The sequence below is a fragment of the Pezoporus wallicus genome, unplaced genomic scaffold (assembly GCF_028554395.1).
Source record: "Pezoporus wallicus isolate ANWC-B61680 ecotype Strahan unplaced genomic scaffold, APGP_CSIRO_Pwel_v1 contig_4710, whole genome shotgun sequence".
NCBI classification, from domain to species: Eukaryota; Metazoa; Chordata; class Aves; order Psittaciformes; family Psittacidae; genus Pezoporus; species Pezoporus wallicus.
In genome coordinates, this window is record NW_026640647.1 from 864,040 (window position 1) to 880,334 (window position 16,295).

Below are 16,295 nucleotides of genomic sequence, written 5' to 3' on the forward strand. Positions count from 1 at the left end.
AGAGGACATTTATTACAAACAGGTGTCAGATTTCTGATTCAAAAGCAGAAATAAGGAAAGCATTTCAGGCCCTACCTTGCAGAAAACAGAGGACAAAAGCCTTCATGGACTTGCTCTGACTCAATGCTTTCTTGTAAACTTTGTCTTGTCTGTTCTACAGGCCCCAACCTATTTTCTTCATGGCCTTCTTTTAACAGTATTTCAATGTGATCCAGTATGATGTAAGTTCTTGAAGATATTGTGGGGTTTATCAAACAATCAAGACCCATTATGTGAATAAACTTTTATTTTAAAGATTCCTAAAATTGTCCAAATAGACTTCCACTACAAGCTTTCTATTAAGTTTTGGATTAATGGCTAACACACATTGAAACGAAAGCACCCAACAGCTATTACATTCAAGTAGCCAAACATTTGTGCTGTATAGAGATGTGCCATTTATTTTCTAACCCCTTTTCTGATTTCTTCTTTTTTATTACTGGTAAGTGTGTTTGTTCTATGGGAGAAAAGAATAAGATTCACACCTTAGCTCTCATTATATTTGGGCAGAGCACCTTTTTATAGTATCATATTGTCATAATCATCTTTTTAGCACATTTGTAAGCATGTAGACAAGTTCTGATGTTGTTTCTTGACAGAAAAGTTTGCAAATATGGTGGCTAAAGTAGTTCCAAATGTCTTCACAGGGTTGGTGACTGGCGGAAATGAATTACTGGAACTCAGCCCCTGCCCACTGAAATACTGCAGCACAACTCTGAAGTGTAAGTACATGAGTAAAACTGAGCACGTACTTCAAGTTCTGTGCTAAATGGGGTATTTCACCCATTTTGGGGAAAAAGGAGGTCTGTCCCCAGATATGTCAATTGCATTTCATGATGAAGACTGATGATAACAGTCACCTACCTGTTCTTACATAGTATGGGGATTCATTAATATGTATGAAATTCAGTGAATATGCTGATGGTTCACGTTGGTTTTCTCCTTCGAGCCATAGCAATATAAGCACATCCAAGTAACAAAACAAGGTGAAGTTAATACCAATGGGTTAAACACTGTATTTTAAATACTCAGGATATCTTCATACAAGAAAGTGGAAATAGGGTCTACATTCATATACTAAACTTAAAGTTAAAACTATCAAACCCTTTTTTGAGAGCAGAAGGATGGGATGTTCCAAAAATAATTGTGATCTAGAAATCAATGTTGCGCCATAAAGTTTGGAGTAAATGTGCAATCACCACTGTCATGCACTTTTGGTAGTAACAGAGTTGAAAACTAGGGCAGCACAGAGTTTTCGATGGTGCATGCTTGGACATACTCTAATCATACTTGTCCTTACTTTTAATCAACCTGGTTGCAAACATTAAGGAAGTATGTTAAGAAATTATGAGCTCTGAGGAAAGGTTTGGTAAATCTCAATTGTGTGCAGCACACAATGAAACAAGAATTAAGGAGAAAAGAGAAAAATCCATAGCTGAGGAAAAGAACATCTTTCCCATCAAGAAGTTTTTGAAAACAGAGCACTTATTTAAAAGGCAGTTACTTAGTCTATAAAGCTGTTTGTTGCAGTGAAGATGACCTCCTTTGCATCGTAGTTTTGATTTTGAACCTCTACCAAAGCACCTTATTGCATGGAGGTCAGAGCATGTTGGGCAAAACTTCCAAGGCTTTTGGATTATTAGGAGATTTTAGTCAAGATCATTAGGAGATATTTAGCTTTTCACGCTCTATATTGATCCTTTTCAGACTGCGTAACATTTTCCAACACATACAGTTAGTGGATTTCTGCATGTAGCAATAGATTTTGTAAAGTCACCCCATGACCATGGGCCTGCTGGAGGGAAGCTACTGGGGCAGAGAATACTTGTCCTACTTCCATTCTTTAACTCTTCAACTGCATTAGAAACACGTGTCTCCATAAAACCCTCCTTAATACAGGTGTATGCATGGATGGTAAAATGAATTGAGAAGCAGAGCAAGAATGAAGTGGTTCAGCCTCAACTAATGACTAGGAACTCAGCTGGCTGTTGGATTTGGACAGTTTCAGTTCTTCTCCATGGAGTTTTGAATACCACATCCCATGTCAAGGGGTTCTTAACTTAAGCATTGATTGGGAAAAAGAGTTATTTTTTCTCTGCTTTCTGAAAGAATGGCAGGGAGAATCTGATGCAGCATTTGTCTTTGTGCAGGACTTATGGACTGGCCATCTGGCTAGCACCTAGTCAAAACACATGCTGCTTCTTGCCCACCTGGCCAAGCACATAGTATTGGTCAGAAGATGTGGAAGAAATCTGGGGTTGTTGTAAATTGGCACAGGTGAAACAGGAGGGAGCTGAGAAATTGCCAAGCAGAAGAAGAGATTAATAGTACAGAAATGGGTGTAGGATATTGTGGACTTATTGGGCATAGAGGAGAGTTGAAGGCTTGAAGGGGGAAGGGTTTGCAGATGAGGAGAAGCCATGAAGGGCAGCAGGTGGAACGATGAGGACAAAAACTGTGAAATTGCATCAGAGGAAGGAAGAAACCAGATTTCATTTATTGTTACCCTTGGACAAACTCTTTAAAAGTCTGGTGCCTGGTACAGAGGTTGGTAGGTGACAAATTTTATACCAAAGTAAAATTAAAAAGTGAATTAAACAGTAAACTTACTAAAATTATAAATATACTAAAATTAAAAAGTAAAAACAAACAAATAAACAAAAAAAAAAAAAAACTACTACTTTTTAGCAGGTTAGCAATTTCTTACCAAAGCTTCTCTGAAACCTCAGCATTGCTGTCATCTAGTTTGGCAGCCAATTACCATTCCAGCAATGCCAGTACTAGCAGTATTCAGCAGCTTCCAGGGTTCAGTCAGCACCATTCTCCTCCCACTCCATGCACCTTATTATCAGAAAGTGCTTGTATTGCCCTGGGGACATCAAAGCAATTGTGCCCCACTGGGATGAACATGAGCACATACAGCAGGGCATGCCAAGCGTTTAGAGAGTTTAGACTGTATTATAGAAAGATCTAGCAAGCTCTAATAAGTAAATAACTACGAAAGATAGCTAAGAAAATAAATATCAAATCTTATGACAACAAAAACATCAAACTTTGTTCAGAATGATTTCTTATGGAGGGAGGGAGGGTAGCACAAGCTGGGAAACTGAGTCCCAGAAAGGCTTTGGTGCCCATGTCCCCCCAGACCAGCACATGCATGGCTCAGGCTCTGTGTCCTGGCTCTCTGAGTGACTGTTCACCTCTGAGGCCTCCATGCTGGGGCTGGGATACCTCCGATTTGGCCATTGTGGTTTTCAGCATCACAGCACCTGTGCCTGGCCCCAGCCTTTCACACTGAAATGCTTTACGAGCTAAATATTTCATTGAGCACGTGGTCTGTGCCTGGTGGCAGTCATTTCAGATGGATGGGCTGTATGCAAAGACTGACTGCTTTGCTTGAGCCAAACATAATAAGCTGTCTTGCATACTCCACACCTAATAAAATATTAAACATGTTTTGGCACCCAGAAATAAATACTGGCTCGAAATTCCCATCACACACATCTCCCTCTCCTTACCTCCCCCCAGTTCCTTCCCCTTACTTTATACTGAAGTGCTGCTGCTCAGACCAAACAGTCTGTTGACAAGTTGTGACACTGGAGGCGAGCAGTGCACAGTGCCATAGGGTTATTATCTGTTGGGATGTAACAAAGTGATCAGATTGGGTGCTAGTGATGTGAATGCAGCCTGTGCCATGCAGGGGCAGGCAGCTTGTGAAATGGCTGCTCCGTGTCTCAAAGTTGCTCAGTGGGAACTGATGGGGACTCAGTGGGAACAATGGGAGGTCACTTAAAGCTGAAGTTAAAAGTGGAGCCTTGTGTTAAAAACCAGGATAAATAGAATATTATAAATAGAATAGAAACTAAAAACAAAAGAGCACAATAACCATAAACTGCTACAATATTCATAATTCAGTTGTCAAATTTTTATTTAAAAACTGTGTATAGCTTAAAAATCACTGTCATAATAATGCCTCTGTGTTAATGCAAGGCAATGATGCCTTTCCAGTACTCTGTCTTTTAATCCTCGGTGCTATGATTTTATTTGATCTGTTCCTCCAGCCACCTAGAGGCAACCTAAAACAGCAGTAAAAAATATCTGACCAGTATCTACCCACATCAGTGGGTCCCAAGTCAAAGCTCCTTGAAATCAAAGAGTAAAGTGCCACCAGCTTTGCCTGGGCTTTGGGTCAAGCTTCTCAAACCTGCTCCTAAAACCCAGAGGGACGCGGGAAGTGTTTGTGCCTCTCCAGCCCATGGCTCTCCCGGCCTCCCTGTGACCCAGCGCTACATGTACAATAGCGTTTTTCTTGACTAATATTACCAGTGTGGTGTTTTCTTTGGCTTTGATAAAGCTGTGATAAATTCCTTGACTGGACAGCACCTAATTGGAATACATTAGAAACCTACTCGGCAATGAAACTGCTGCCTAAGTGCATAGGAAGGCTTGGCCACAGGTCAACATCTGCACTCACAGCAAGTGCTGCCTGCATCGAGGCACTGCTCAGCCCCTTCATTCAGGAGCTGCCTTTTGGGGTGGGGGCATTTTTCAGATAGCTTTGGTATAACGATATTTGTCTGCAGCTGTACACGGCTTGATGCTGCCTGACAGGAGAGAACAGGAGCATCACCCCGGCCTCACCCTTTGCCTTCCCCTCGGTTTGCTTCACTTCAGCATTCACCGGGGCTGCAACACGCACCGCTCCGTGGCGCGTTCACGTTCACCCAGGGCCTGAGTTGAGCATGTGATGAGCTATGTGACACGGTAACTCCGTCCTTTGAAGCTGACGAGCAGCGTTTTTCCTGGGCGCGCGTTTTTCTTTCCGCTTCCCCCCCCCCCATAACTGTCAGACCCCCGTGTCGGCCCGCGATGCGGTGTGTCCCGCCAGGCGGGGCGGTGCTGCCCGGCGGGCGGGTCGGGGCCGCGGCGGCGCTGCTGAAGGGCACGGCGGGGCGGTGGCACCTCCCTTTCCCGCTCCGCTCCGCCCCGCCCCGCCGGCAGCACCAGCGCCGTCGGTGCCGCGGGGAGGCCGGGGAGCTCCCGGCGGAGCGGAGTGAGTGGCGCTGCGGGCGGGCAGGGGCCCCTCCCCGGCGCTACCTGTGCGAGCGATGCGGGGCCGAACTGGACTTAATCGGGCCGGCTCCCGCCGCGGGGGAGCGGGGCGGCGGGGGCTCTGTGGCGGAGCCCCGGGGGTGTGGGGTGGAGGCCGTTCGGGGCCCGCCCGGAGCCGGGTGCGCTTACCGGTAGTGTTCCGAAAGTGGTGTGGGAATGACTTCATGGAGGCTTTGCATCTTTGTCGTTTGCGAACAGGAATCGGGAGGACGCAGCGTTGGTGGGACGAGGGCCTGATCCTGCGGGCACCGGCGAGGACGAAGCAGCCCTCTCCTGCCTGGCTGGCCCCAGGAACTGCTGCTCGATGGACAGAGGCGTGCTGGTGGGACCACGTTTACAACATGCTCTTGGCACTTCAGCCATCCCCACTGTGCTGGTATGTAGCCTGGTGCTGGTTTATGGGAGGGATGGGCTGTGTCCCTTCACAACCATCACAGTGTGTGGTGACCCACGGGGCAAGCTGTGGCCATGGGCAGGACTGGCCTTCAGCATGTGGAGGAAAGGAGGAAGAGCTAGGTTAGAGGTGGGGTTTGCAGTGGTAACACCTTACTCCTCCCATTGTCACAATGAGGTTGCTAGCAGCAAAGTTCTCCAAACTGGGCAGGGCAGACGTGCAGCCCTTTGGGTTTGCGTGGGAAGAGGTGGTGCTGCGTATAGCCATTGCTGAAGGTAAAGGGAAGGTAAATAGCCTGGCTGCTCCTCTGAGTGGCTGGGGTGATGTGAGGGTTTCTTGTCTGCCTCTGCTGTGCCATGAATACCTTTTCCAAGCTTTGGCCCAAACCTGGACAGGGCAGGTTACCTTCATCTAGTACATCATAAAATACAGATTTGGTAGGGTAATGTCAGCCATGGCAAAAACTGTAGAACGTTTAGAAACGTCTTACTCTTTCTCATGGTTCAGGAAGTAGGACTTCAAATCATGTTTCTAAATGCAGTAATTAAAAAGGAAAAAAAAACAGGGATTTGTACTGTAGTCTTAACAAAGTGGCATTTTTGACCTTCGAGTGCATACAAATTAGTTTTCTTTATAACATTATGTTCTGCTGAGAATTGTTTCTCTAAAATCCCTTTGGTTTGTACAAGTAGCACAGGGGGCTGTGCGGAGCCTCGCAATGCTCATGTCTCAGGGGACAAGGTGGTTCCATGGGCAGGGTCCTGGGGAGAGAGCCAGCAGTGCTGCTGGGCTCTGCGGGTACCACTGCCTTGTCTGGCTGCTGGCCACCCTGCTGCTTGGGCCCAGAGGTGGCAGCTCCCTTAGAAGTAGAAGCTGGTGCATTGGGAGCGATGAAATTCAAGGAAAATACTTGGGGAGAGCTGTGAGACAGTGATACTTAAGGCTGACATAGTTATTTATTGCAATTGTGGGCAGCTTTTGTACAGCTGGAGCATCTGGCTGTTAACTCCTCACTTTGTCCTCGGCTGATTTCTGCCACTCATTAGTAACATAGTTGTGATTTTAAAGCATGGGGCTGTGTTTTCCTGTGTGTTCTTATGTGAGATGTGGACAAACAGGTCTTCTGTTCCATTCCTGAGTCCCAGTTTTACATTTGGCTTCTGCATAGGGAGATTAAAGAGCAGAATGGGGTTGTGCGCTGCTTTTCTTGTACTACTCTGTCCTGGTAGGCAGATCCTGGCCTTCTCCTTCCTCTGACTTTCACTTTTGCTAATCTAGTGGGACCTTACCATTGTAAGGGCGTCACAAAGCAAAACAACACGCTTCATTCATACCTTCCGGTCTGCAGCTCCATATGCTCGTAGTTGAATCTTGTGACTACAAGATACTACAATAAAACATGACTCTGTCAGACTGAGATACTGATCCAGTGTTCTACCTGCTGCTGCTCATCAGTTCCTGCTGGCAGGATCCCCAGGCTGGGCAGCAGCCAGGGATAATGGCAGGAGGGACTTTCTTGCTTGTGAAGATCTGTGCATCCCTGCCCGCTGTCTGCAGCAGTCTGTCTCCAGCTGGACCTGCAAAGGACAGCAATGCACCTTTACAAACAAGCCTAGATCCTAAGCTTTAGCAGGAGTGTAGGTAGCTTGAAGTTTTAACGTGCTCCTGAAGGTGTGTTGTTAATAGGTAGGCTCTGATGCCACGATTGGCTTGTTGGGATGGAAGTTTTGTGGTGTATCTAGGAAAATACTAGTTTCTGTTCTGGTTTGTCCAAAAGAGTATCACATTTTAATAAACCACAGGTTGCTTTGTTTGGAGCCAGTGCCATGCTTTAAAGCAGTCTAACTTGGCCGGTGTCTCTGATAACCTTTGGTGATACACGTGTTTTCCCCTGCTGTGGGGAATATGGTTTTGGGGATCTTCAGGCTGTATATTTGCAGCTAATCCCTATGGGGGGTGGGCTGATAACTACAACATCTGTAGGCTTTGCTGAACAACGTGTTGAACCCGTATCTTCCTTAGGGCAGGGAAACAGCTGTACATCTACGTTAAAAACTTGATATCCATTTCTTATGTTTTGTTTTTGTGCACTCACCAGTTTCAAGCATTATTTTGTATTTGGGTTCTTAGAGAGTTTCAGGTCTCCTCTGTGACATTAGCTTTTCCTCCCTCTGAGCCAAGGCATTCCTCTGTAATTTCTGTAGCTGGATCACTTAAATCTTAGCTAAACTTCCTGCAGATGGACTTTCTGGGAAGCTCTGCATTTTCCTCATGCTCTTTCTTCTACAGTTTTGCTCAGAGGCCTCACTTGTTAAGGAAACCCATTGGTCCACTTTTACTTATATAGAATACAGGCTTTAATCAACAGAAGGCATCCCACTCTTGTTTGTACAAGGGTAGGTTAAGCTGATTGTCTCCCTTGTCTATGGTCTGGCAGAGAGTCTGTGCTGACAAATGTCTGCTCACTTGTATTCTGAGACACGGGGGGGGTGTGGAACCACCAGGCGTTGAAAAATCAAGTAGAATTAATATGTGGTCTGTATTTCTGTCTGAATTTGGTGGAAACAGTAGCATGTGCAGGTGCTTGGGCAAGCAGCTAGGTGATGAGAGCAGAACTGGTTAGAAGTTTTCAGCATCCTCTTGCCTTCAGGCTGCTCTCTGCTGCATGTGGTTCTGGTAAATAAAGCCCTGTACTGGAAGGAGGAAGGATTTCAGGAAAGGCTGGCTGGGTACAGCTTTACTTTCATGAAATCAGACAGGTACCAAGCACACAATGCTCTTTGCTTTTAACAAGACTGGTTTTTCCTGGGTGAAAACCACCTTTGTGGCTGCTGAGGACTGTACCAACTGGCACTGCTGTTGTCTGAACTGTTGGTATTTCTGCCTCAAGGCTCCCAGCTGTACTTCAGCCTTGCTTGCTGCTTCCAAAAGCATGGGTAAGATTGCTAGAGCAGTCAGGAAAGCACTTGGGTTTGTTCCTTACTTCTGTGGTCACATGTCTGTTGTGTGTGCGTATGGGGCTTGGTTGGTTTTTGTTAATACATCGGTGTTTTGTTTGCTTGTTTATTTCTAAGTCAGTACTGGCTTTAGATCCAGAAGCTTTAGATATCCAGAGCATGTCAGCATAAAAACTCACATCAACACAGGTATACTGATTGGCAGCAAAAAAACCTGATTCCCCCACTCCCACTGTGCACGTAAATCGTGAGTTGAGGCGAAGAAACATTTTCCTCTCTCCTGTTTTTCCCTCTAATTTTCTTTAAGATTTTCATGTTCCTTAACTGCACTGCTGAAGTGGTTGAGAGTTGAAATTTGACATGGAAATTGCCTCCATTAAGTAACTCAGTGTTCTGACTGAGAAAGAAACTCAGGAAAGTGGATGCCTGTCTCCTCGTCCAAGTAAAAAGGAAACACCCTCAAGTTGCACCAGGGGATGTTTAGACTGGATATTAGGAACAATTTCTTCACCAAAAGGGATGTCAAGTATTGGAATGGGCTGCCCAGGGTAGTGGTGGAGTCCCCATCCCTGGAAGTACTTAAAAGACGGGTAGATGTGGCACTTAGACATGGTTTAGTGGGGAACTTGGCAGTGCTGGGTTAATGGTTGGATTTGATGATCTTAAAGGTCTTTTCCAACCTAAACAATCTGATGAACAGCTGTTGTCTTACTGAAAACCATTTTAAAGTAAGCTTTTAAAGAGGTCATGCCTGGTTCTGAAAAGTGGTGCCGTTTCCCCATTCAGTTACAATAAACTGGCTTAGAAGCCTGCAAAAGTTTTATCAATTCTGGCCATGGGGGGTGGAGGGACCATTGAAATTCCAGCATGTGCCCTGAGTCAGATAGCCAGAAGACTCTCACTGACATGCTAATCCTGCACAGCAGTTGTTTGCTGTTCCTGCATCCAGCCCTTTTCAATCCATAGCTCTTATCTCTTGCTGGCAGTAAGCAACATGAGGGAGAGGATGGCTCTGCAAGGAATGAGGGCTCCATTTATGCTCTTTGTTGCCCAAGTTGTTTCAGGGTATTTAGGTAAATCAGCGATTGCCTGAGGTAGCTAGATCTTGGGAATCATGCTTGTCTTAAAATAACTCCAGCTTTTTAAAACCTCCTTTCCCTATGATGAGAAGGAGCCTTTATAATAAATGTTACTACAGTGTGCTGCCTCTGTAGAATTTGCAGAAAACTGGATGTGAAGGAGAGGCAGACATTAAAAGTGGTGGGTTGGATTGCTCTGAGAGGCCCTGCCTGGGCTGTTCTGCACAGGAGCCTCCAAGACCTGAGCGACAGAGACGATGCTGTGCACTAAGGGAATGATTCATTCCTCTATGTGCTGGTGCTCTGTGTGAAACTGCAGAGCACCCAGAGGCATAATATCATGTATCCTTCTGAACAGCATCCCACCTTGTTAGGGAGAGGAAAGGCAGATGTAAGATGTTCCGGGTTTCTGTTTCTCTCCATTTTTGCATGGAGGATGTAAGTATTTAATGCAATTAGATGCAGTTCAGAGGTCTGGATGCCTGAATGCTGTTTGGTTTACCTCTGCTGATACCTCAGCTGCATCACTTGCCTCAAGTTTGAGTGGTTTTGTTACAAAGAGTAATATTTATTGTTTCCACGATAATGACAACACTATGATTATCTGAAAACTCTCCCTATGCACTTGTATGATAAAGGTCCAGGTCTCAGCAGAAGCTCTGAGAGGGAGAAGGGAAAACAGGAACTTTTAAGCTTTGGCAGAAGATGGGGCATTCCACATGCTGGCATATGACCCTTTCTATATCTACACTGAAATTGTCTTTAACTAGACTTGTGGAGGATCGAGGCAAATAGGATGGGAGGCACTTGCCCAAGCAGCAGCCCCCTGTGCACTGGGATTAGGTGCTGTATATAAGTTGTTGCAGCCTACCATTCAATCTAATTTCTAAACTGCTGTATCATCACCTTTGTCAAAGTCAAATCCTGTGGGTGAGCAAGCAGGCAGACTTCTGCAAGGCCAGTGCTACGGATTTCATCTAACCTTGTGATAATACATAACTTTGACCCATCCACCAGTGCTAACTTTCATTTATTGGTTCCCTTTGCAGAGTCCCAGTTGTGAAGCTGTCTGTGCTGTGCTGAGGACAAGTGGGACAGCTTGTTAAAAGCAGATGTGGTTTTGGTAAGTAGTACACTGAGCTTCTCTTGTGGATACCGAGATTAACACTAAAAGCCTCCCTGGCTGGAGGAGGGTTACAGAGAGTCATATTTGAACCTAAAGCTTTGGAAAATGAGAAGCCTGGCTTTGTCACAGCAGAAACTGCTCACTGTGTTCAACTGGACAAAGCTGGGCTAACCTATTTTGCAAAGTATAACTTATTTGTTAATCCAATGACAGCTGTAGCAGAAAGTGTTACAGAAAGCAGTTCCTTGCAGTGTAGCATTGAACTTCAAGGAGATTTTTTTTCAAAGGTCTTATGCATGAAGCTATTTAAATGGTAGCAGGAACTTACTTGCCTGTGGTAGCTAGAGATGTTGTATAACAGCAGAACTCTTGCTCTTCATGCCTGTCTTCATCATGTGAAGATGTACTCCAGAGAGGCAGGTGAAACTTATTTTTGGATAGCTCACATTTATCCTTTTGTAATTATTTCTTACTGATCATTTTAATACTTAAAAAGTCTTATTTGTCTAAATGAAACTGCAGTTATGCTATTAATGCTTTTTTAATGCAATTTATATTGTATAATAGTGAATTGCAGGCATCCTTTTACCATTGTTTTGTTTCCTTCAATATTTAGGAATGAACTTACCTTGGCAGAAAACACCTAGCCAGGCTGGCAAAGAGACTGCTTAGCCCTGTCATGCAAGGTGAGTTCAGCTATGTGGTATGACTCCCTCAATGTTTTCTCTCTCCTTGTATTACTACAAGGCACGTGTGTAGTAAATAACATCACAGGTGAAGCAACACCTGAACTTCCAATTCCAGGGGTATGGAAGGGAATCGATTATTTTCAGGACTCTTAAAATAATACACAGTGTTTATACTGTTGAAGTTAAATGAGGTATTTATTTAAAAGTATATTGACTACATGTCCCCTGAAATTGAGCACAATGAAGAAACTGTATTACTCAGATTAATTAAATCAGCATTTCTGTTACTGTAAAATTGGTCTTGGTTTGTGATGGTGCTGCTTTAACTCCTGGCTGACAGTGTGGCAGAGCAGATTGCAGCTCCCTAACCTCTGCCTCCAGCTGAGCACACAGCTTGTCACATGAGGGACTGTGTCTGCAGAGGTTTTGGCCTGAGCCTCGAACCATCTATGCAGGGATTTCTGAGACAAATCTGGCAATAAATCAGAGCTTGGGCATTAAAACAGACTTGTGTGCAGTTACTGAATGAAACTTCGTGCTGGGAGTAAAATGAGTATCCTCCCTGCTGCTCCCTGAGGAAGTGAACATTGTGAGGAAAACCAGAGATACTGAAGTCCCCATCAGAATTTACCACTCTGGAGATGAGTTAGGTGGAGAGTGCTTTAACAGCACTATACCACGTACGTGCAAGCAGTGGTTGTCAGAAAAACGGGCAAGCAGTCAGAAGACTGAGGGCAGCTGCGTTTGCGATCATTCATGTGCCAACAATTATTAACCCAAGTAGAATGAGCAAAACTGTAAAACTTACTGCAGTGACTGGGAAAGTACCACACTCCATAAATAATGAAGTGAGCAACAGTCGAGCATTTAAAATAAGGTCAATAACTTTGCTTTTAAGCTCAAATAGTAATCAATTTGGAACAATTTAGTTGTCTTGGACGTCTTGCTATCTAGAAGTGTCATAGCCTGCCCCTTCCAACTTGCAGGGCAGTCACAGACATTTGATTTAGCCCAGATGAAAAGGCAGAGGTAAGAAGGTGGGAACAGAGGTAAATCCTGCAGATGAAGATGCTGAAGATGATTTTCTTCCTACCTGCTTTAGGAGATGTTTATCCTATTCCCTCCTTCCTTCTGCTGGACACTAACTCATCTGGTGGCGTCCTCTCACAAAAGAGCAAAGAAAATCTCCAGTTTTAGGATGGAAACATCTTAAACCAATGATAAAATACTAACTAAAACTGGCTGCCATTTAACACACCTCCTTTTAGAAACATGCACACACACACAAAAGAGTAACATCTAAAAGAATATGGGTCCAAACTTAGATTAGAAATCAAATCTGAATTGTCATAAAATATCAGTCATGAAAATCTAATAAAATACTTTATCAACTGTGGCATAGAGCCACAGTTTTATGGTTGGGGAGTATGAGGTTTAAATTTATGGTATTTACAGTTCTGGCTTAGCCTAAGGAGGAAATGATACCACATCGAAAACTTCTAATGCAACTGGTAGTGTAGTGAGAGGGAGGTACATAGATACGCTGTGTACCTCCCACAAAGCTTGTGTATTACCTTGGCTGGGTAAAGACTGCAGTGTTCAGGTATTAGGTATGCTGGGTTATAGATGCTGTTAGTGATTCTTTGCCATGTCAGATACTTTGAGCTATGTATTCGTTCGAAAAGCCAGTAGAAATTATTTTTATTAATATTTTATTAATGATAAATATTAAAATTAGACATGCACAAGATACTACTATTAGAAAGGTCTGAATTATTCAGATGTCTGAATTGCTTTCAGACATGTCCTTGGCCTCTGGTCTATAAGCATGTTCTGAAAGCATTTTAAGTTTCGTCAGTTAATAGACATGGGTATGAAGCTCATAGGGTTTTTTAATAAACCTCTACAGGGATCAGTATAGTTTCTTGTGTGATGTAGGGAAATCCAGCCTTTTACTCATTTAATAACAAGTTATTACAATAAAAATCTGCCTGATAGCTTAGTTCTCCTGTGTGTTGGGTAAAACTACAAATGCTCCCAGCAGCGTTTATGTTACAGGCTTGTTCACTCTGCTGCCTGCTCTGAAATACACTGGCACATGCTCCAGAAAAAAAAAGACTTACTAAATTTTATTAGAGGGATTTATAAACACTTCTCTAAAATGCTGCAATGTTCTGACATAAAGCTAAAGGTGTGAAAACATCTGTATGTACGTTGTGGTTTCAGAAGCCCTTCAGCTCTTTCTGCCAGAAACACCAACCAGCACTTCCAAGTACCGGCACTTGAGTCCTACAAACTGTTTCCTAAACAGGTAATGATGTTTTCAGTGAAGCTTGTCACCATGAACCTGGTCCTCATGGGTCAGCTGCTAGGGTGGGGAAGTCCTTCCTACCTGTGAAGCACTGTTTGCCTGTAAATGGGATTGATTTCCTCTGCAAATATTTGCCTATGATCATGTTACTGGAGTCCCTGTTTCCCCCAGTGTATAAAGCAAATAAATTAAGGCTTAACATCTTTGTCATGATTAAGTTTTCAAAGACTATTTACAAAAAAATCTTTAACTTTGGCTGACCTTAGTACAGCGTCATCGGGTGAAGCTGTAGGGAACAGTTAGTTTCTGTGCACAGTCTTTATTTTGGCTGGCAGTCTGTTAACTCCGATAAGTGGGTAAGCTCATGCCAAGCAAAGTCAGGCATATCATGAGATTCTGCTTTGTCTGTACTAAGAAAGTAGCCTGAGAAACAGCCTTGAAGGCTAATAAACAAAAAAACATACACCAGAATTTGGGGCTGAACAACTGTGATTCTTGAAGAGTTTGACTAAAGGACCTTGTCAGGTGTTACTGCATTCACCACTCTCCCTCCTCTAGATGTGCAGCTGTCCTGCTTTAGCAAGAATGGTGCTCCAGCTCTGTAAAAACTGCCTTGAGCACAGCAGTGTGCTGCTGCTTTCCCTTACCTCTCAAGGGAAAAGAAAGAAAAAAGCTTGTTTCTCATGAATATGTTCAAGCCTCCTTGAGCAACAGCAGAATGACACTGGGAATTAGTGTCACTCCTGTCCAAAGGGCATACAACAGCCATGGCACAACGCTCTTATGCAGTAGTGGTTGGTTGGTGCCTCTTGGGGTGTTTTGGGGGTTTATTTTCTTTAGCAGCATCAGTCACTGAAGTTAAACAGTATTTGTTGACAGATTCAGGAAAAGAGCACTGCATTGTCAGTTGGAAAGAAATGATTATTCTTACTGTTTTCCCCAAGACCTTTGCATTCCTAGATGGCTTACATCATGTACTGGGATCTGCATGCAACGGCAGTCTGAATTCAGGTCAAGCTTTGCCTGTTTCTAGATGTATGTTACTGATAAAAACATTTTTCACACACCATGCAAACATTTATTGAAGTTGTTTCTACAAGCATCTGTACTGAATTTATCTTTCCTCCGAGCTCACTGGGAATGCTAGACTATTTTTTGTGCTTATATGAAACACTGTTTTGACAGATTTCTTCAGAAGCAAAGCAGCACAAAAGAAGACATTCTGCTCTTTGAAAACAACTGGAACCACTGGCAAGAAGCAGCCACACTGTGCACTGAACAAGGGCACCTTTTCCAGGTTATCAAAACATGCTGTTGAACTGAATTTTGGAGCTGCATTTCCAAATGTACCATGGGATGCATCAAATCCAAGGCTGCCTTTCAAGGTTCAAATGCTATCCAGGATGAACAGATCAGGGAAGGTAATGAAGGATGTACTGGAGAGAAATCATCACTGATAGCAGTGAAGGTGAATGAGAAAGGTCCATCGAGCCCTATAGTGCTAGACTATGCACACCGTCTCTCCCGTGAGATCGTTGATCAGGCGGTAAAACAGTGGGCAGTGACTGAAAGCAAATACAGCGACATCCCTTTTATTGAAAGTGATGTGCCCTGAGCCCTGACTGGCAAGAACTGTCTTCACCACGAGTGTCCTGTCTGTGAAGCAGTTTGTATTTGGTACTAGTGCAAATAAAGTAAAATCAGCTGTGATTTGAGCATAATGCCACTATATGAATGTGTTTGCAAGAAGAGGCAAAAAAAAAAATGGCCTTTTCATCTATATTGCTAAGAAATTAATTGGATTACAGTACAATCTATTAAGCAAGTGTCATTTGTCATCAGACGTATGTTGAGTATGTTCTGTCTTTGTATGTATCAAATGTGATCAGAAATAGTGTTAAAAGGATGAGAGGAATGTGGCTGCCCTGCAACTGTAAAAGCACTGCCTCAGAGGCCCCAAAGATGCTTAACAACAAAGTGTGGATTATTTTTATTTACTGCAAAAAAAAAAATCAGTGGCCTGGTTGTAGGTGAAAAGAGGGGAACTCTCCATGCTTGGTAAATTTGTCTGCATTTTGCTGAAGTGAAACCAAGGTCTGCATGTAGCAAAGGTAACTGCTGTCATAAATTTTACCTTGATTCTTTGACCTGGCTGAATCTGTAAACCACAAAATAATGAAGGTGATGAGAAGCATTTTATAAACCCCAGCAGTATTCAGGGACCCATATGGATTATGATACTAATCAACTTCTGTTCTTAAGTGAAACAGTGAGGAACAGGACTGTGTTGACAAACAGTGCATTATAATTAACAGATGCTCTGGCTTCTGTAAATGCATGAAGGCTATTCTCTAAAATCCTACAGTAAGGTAGTTTAATGACATCTGATCGCTGTGTTCAGACCAAGCTGTTTGGATTTTTGGTTTGGTTTGGTTTTTACGTTCGGGTGCTGTTTTTTAGGGGGGATTGGTTTTAGTTTTTTACTGTAACCCACATAGGTGTGCAAAAACTACTGATGCAAACTAGTGAAACAAACCTTCAACAGTGTGACAGTATTTTAGGACTGTATGTTTCATGGGACCTATGGC

The 16,295-nt window shown here is 43.6% G+C and overlaps 1 protein-coding gene across 1 annotated transcript; it reads left to right on the forward strand.

Moving 5' to 3' along the window:
• Nucleotides 1-622: 622 nt before the first annotated feature.
• CUNH2orf88 (chromosome unknown C2orf88 homolog) lies at nt 623-15,986 on the forward strand. Its single transcript, XM_057419832.1, has 5 exons — nt 623-761; nt 5,350-5,527; nt 10,631-10,711; nt 11,324-11,393; nt 14,893-15,986. The coding sequence occupies exon 5, from the start codon at nt 15,059-15,061 to the stop codon at nt 15,320-15,322; it is 264 nt and encodes an 87-aa protein (XP_057275815.1). The 5' UTR covers nt 623-761; nt 5,350-5,527; nt 10,631-10,711; nt 11,324-11,393; nt 14,893-15,058; the 3' UTR covers nt 15,323-15,986.
• The last annotated feature ends 309 nt before the right edge of the window (nt 15,987-16,295 follow it).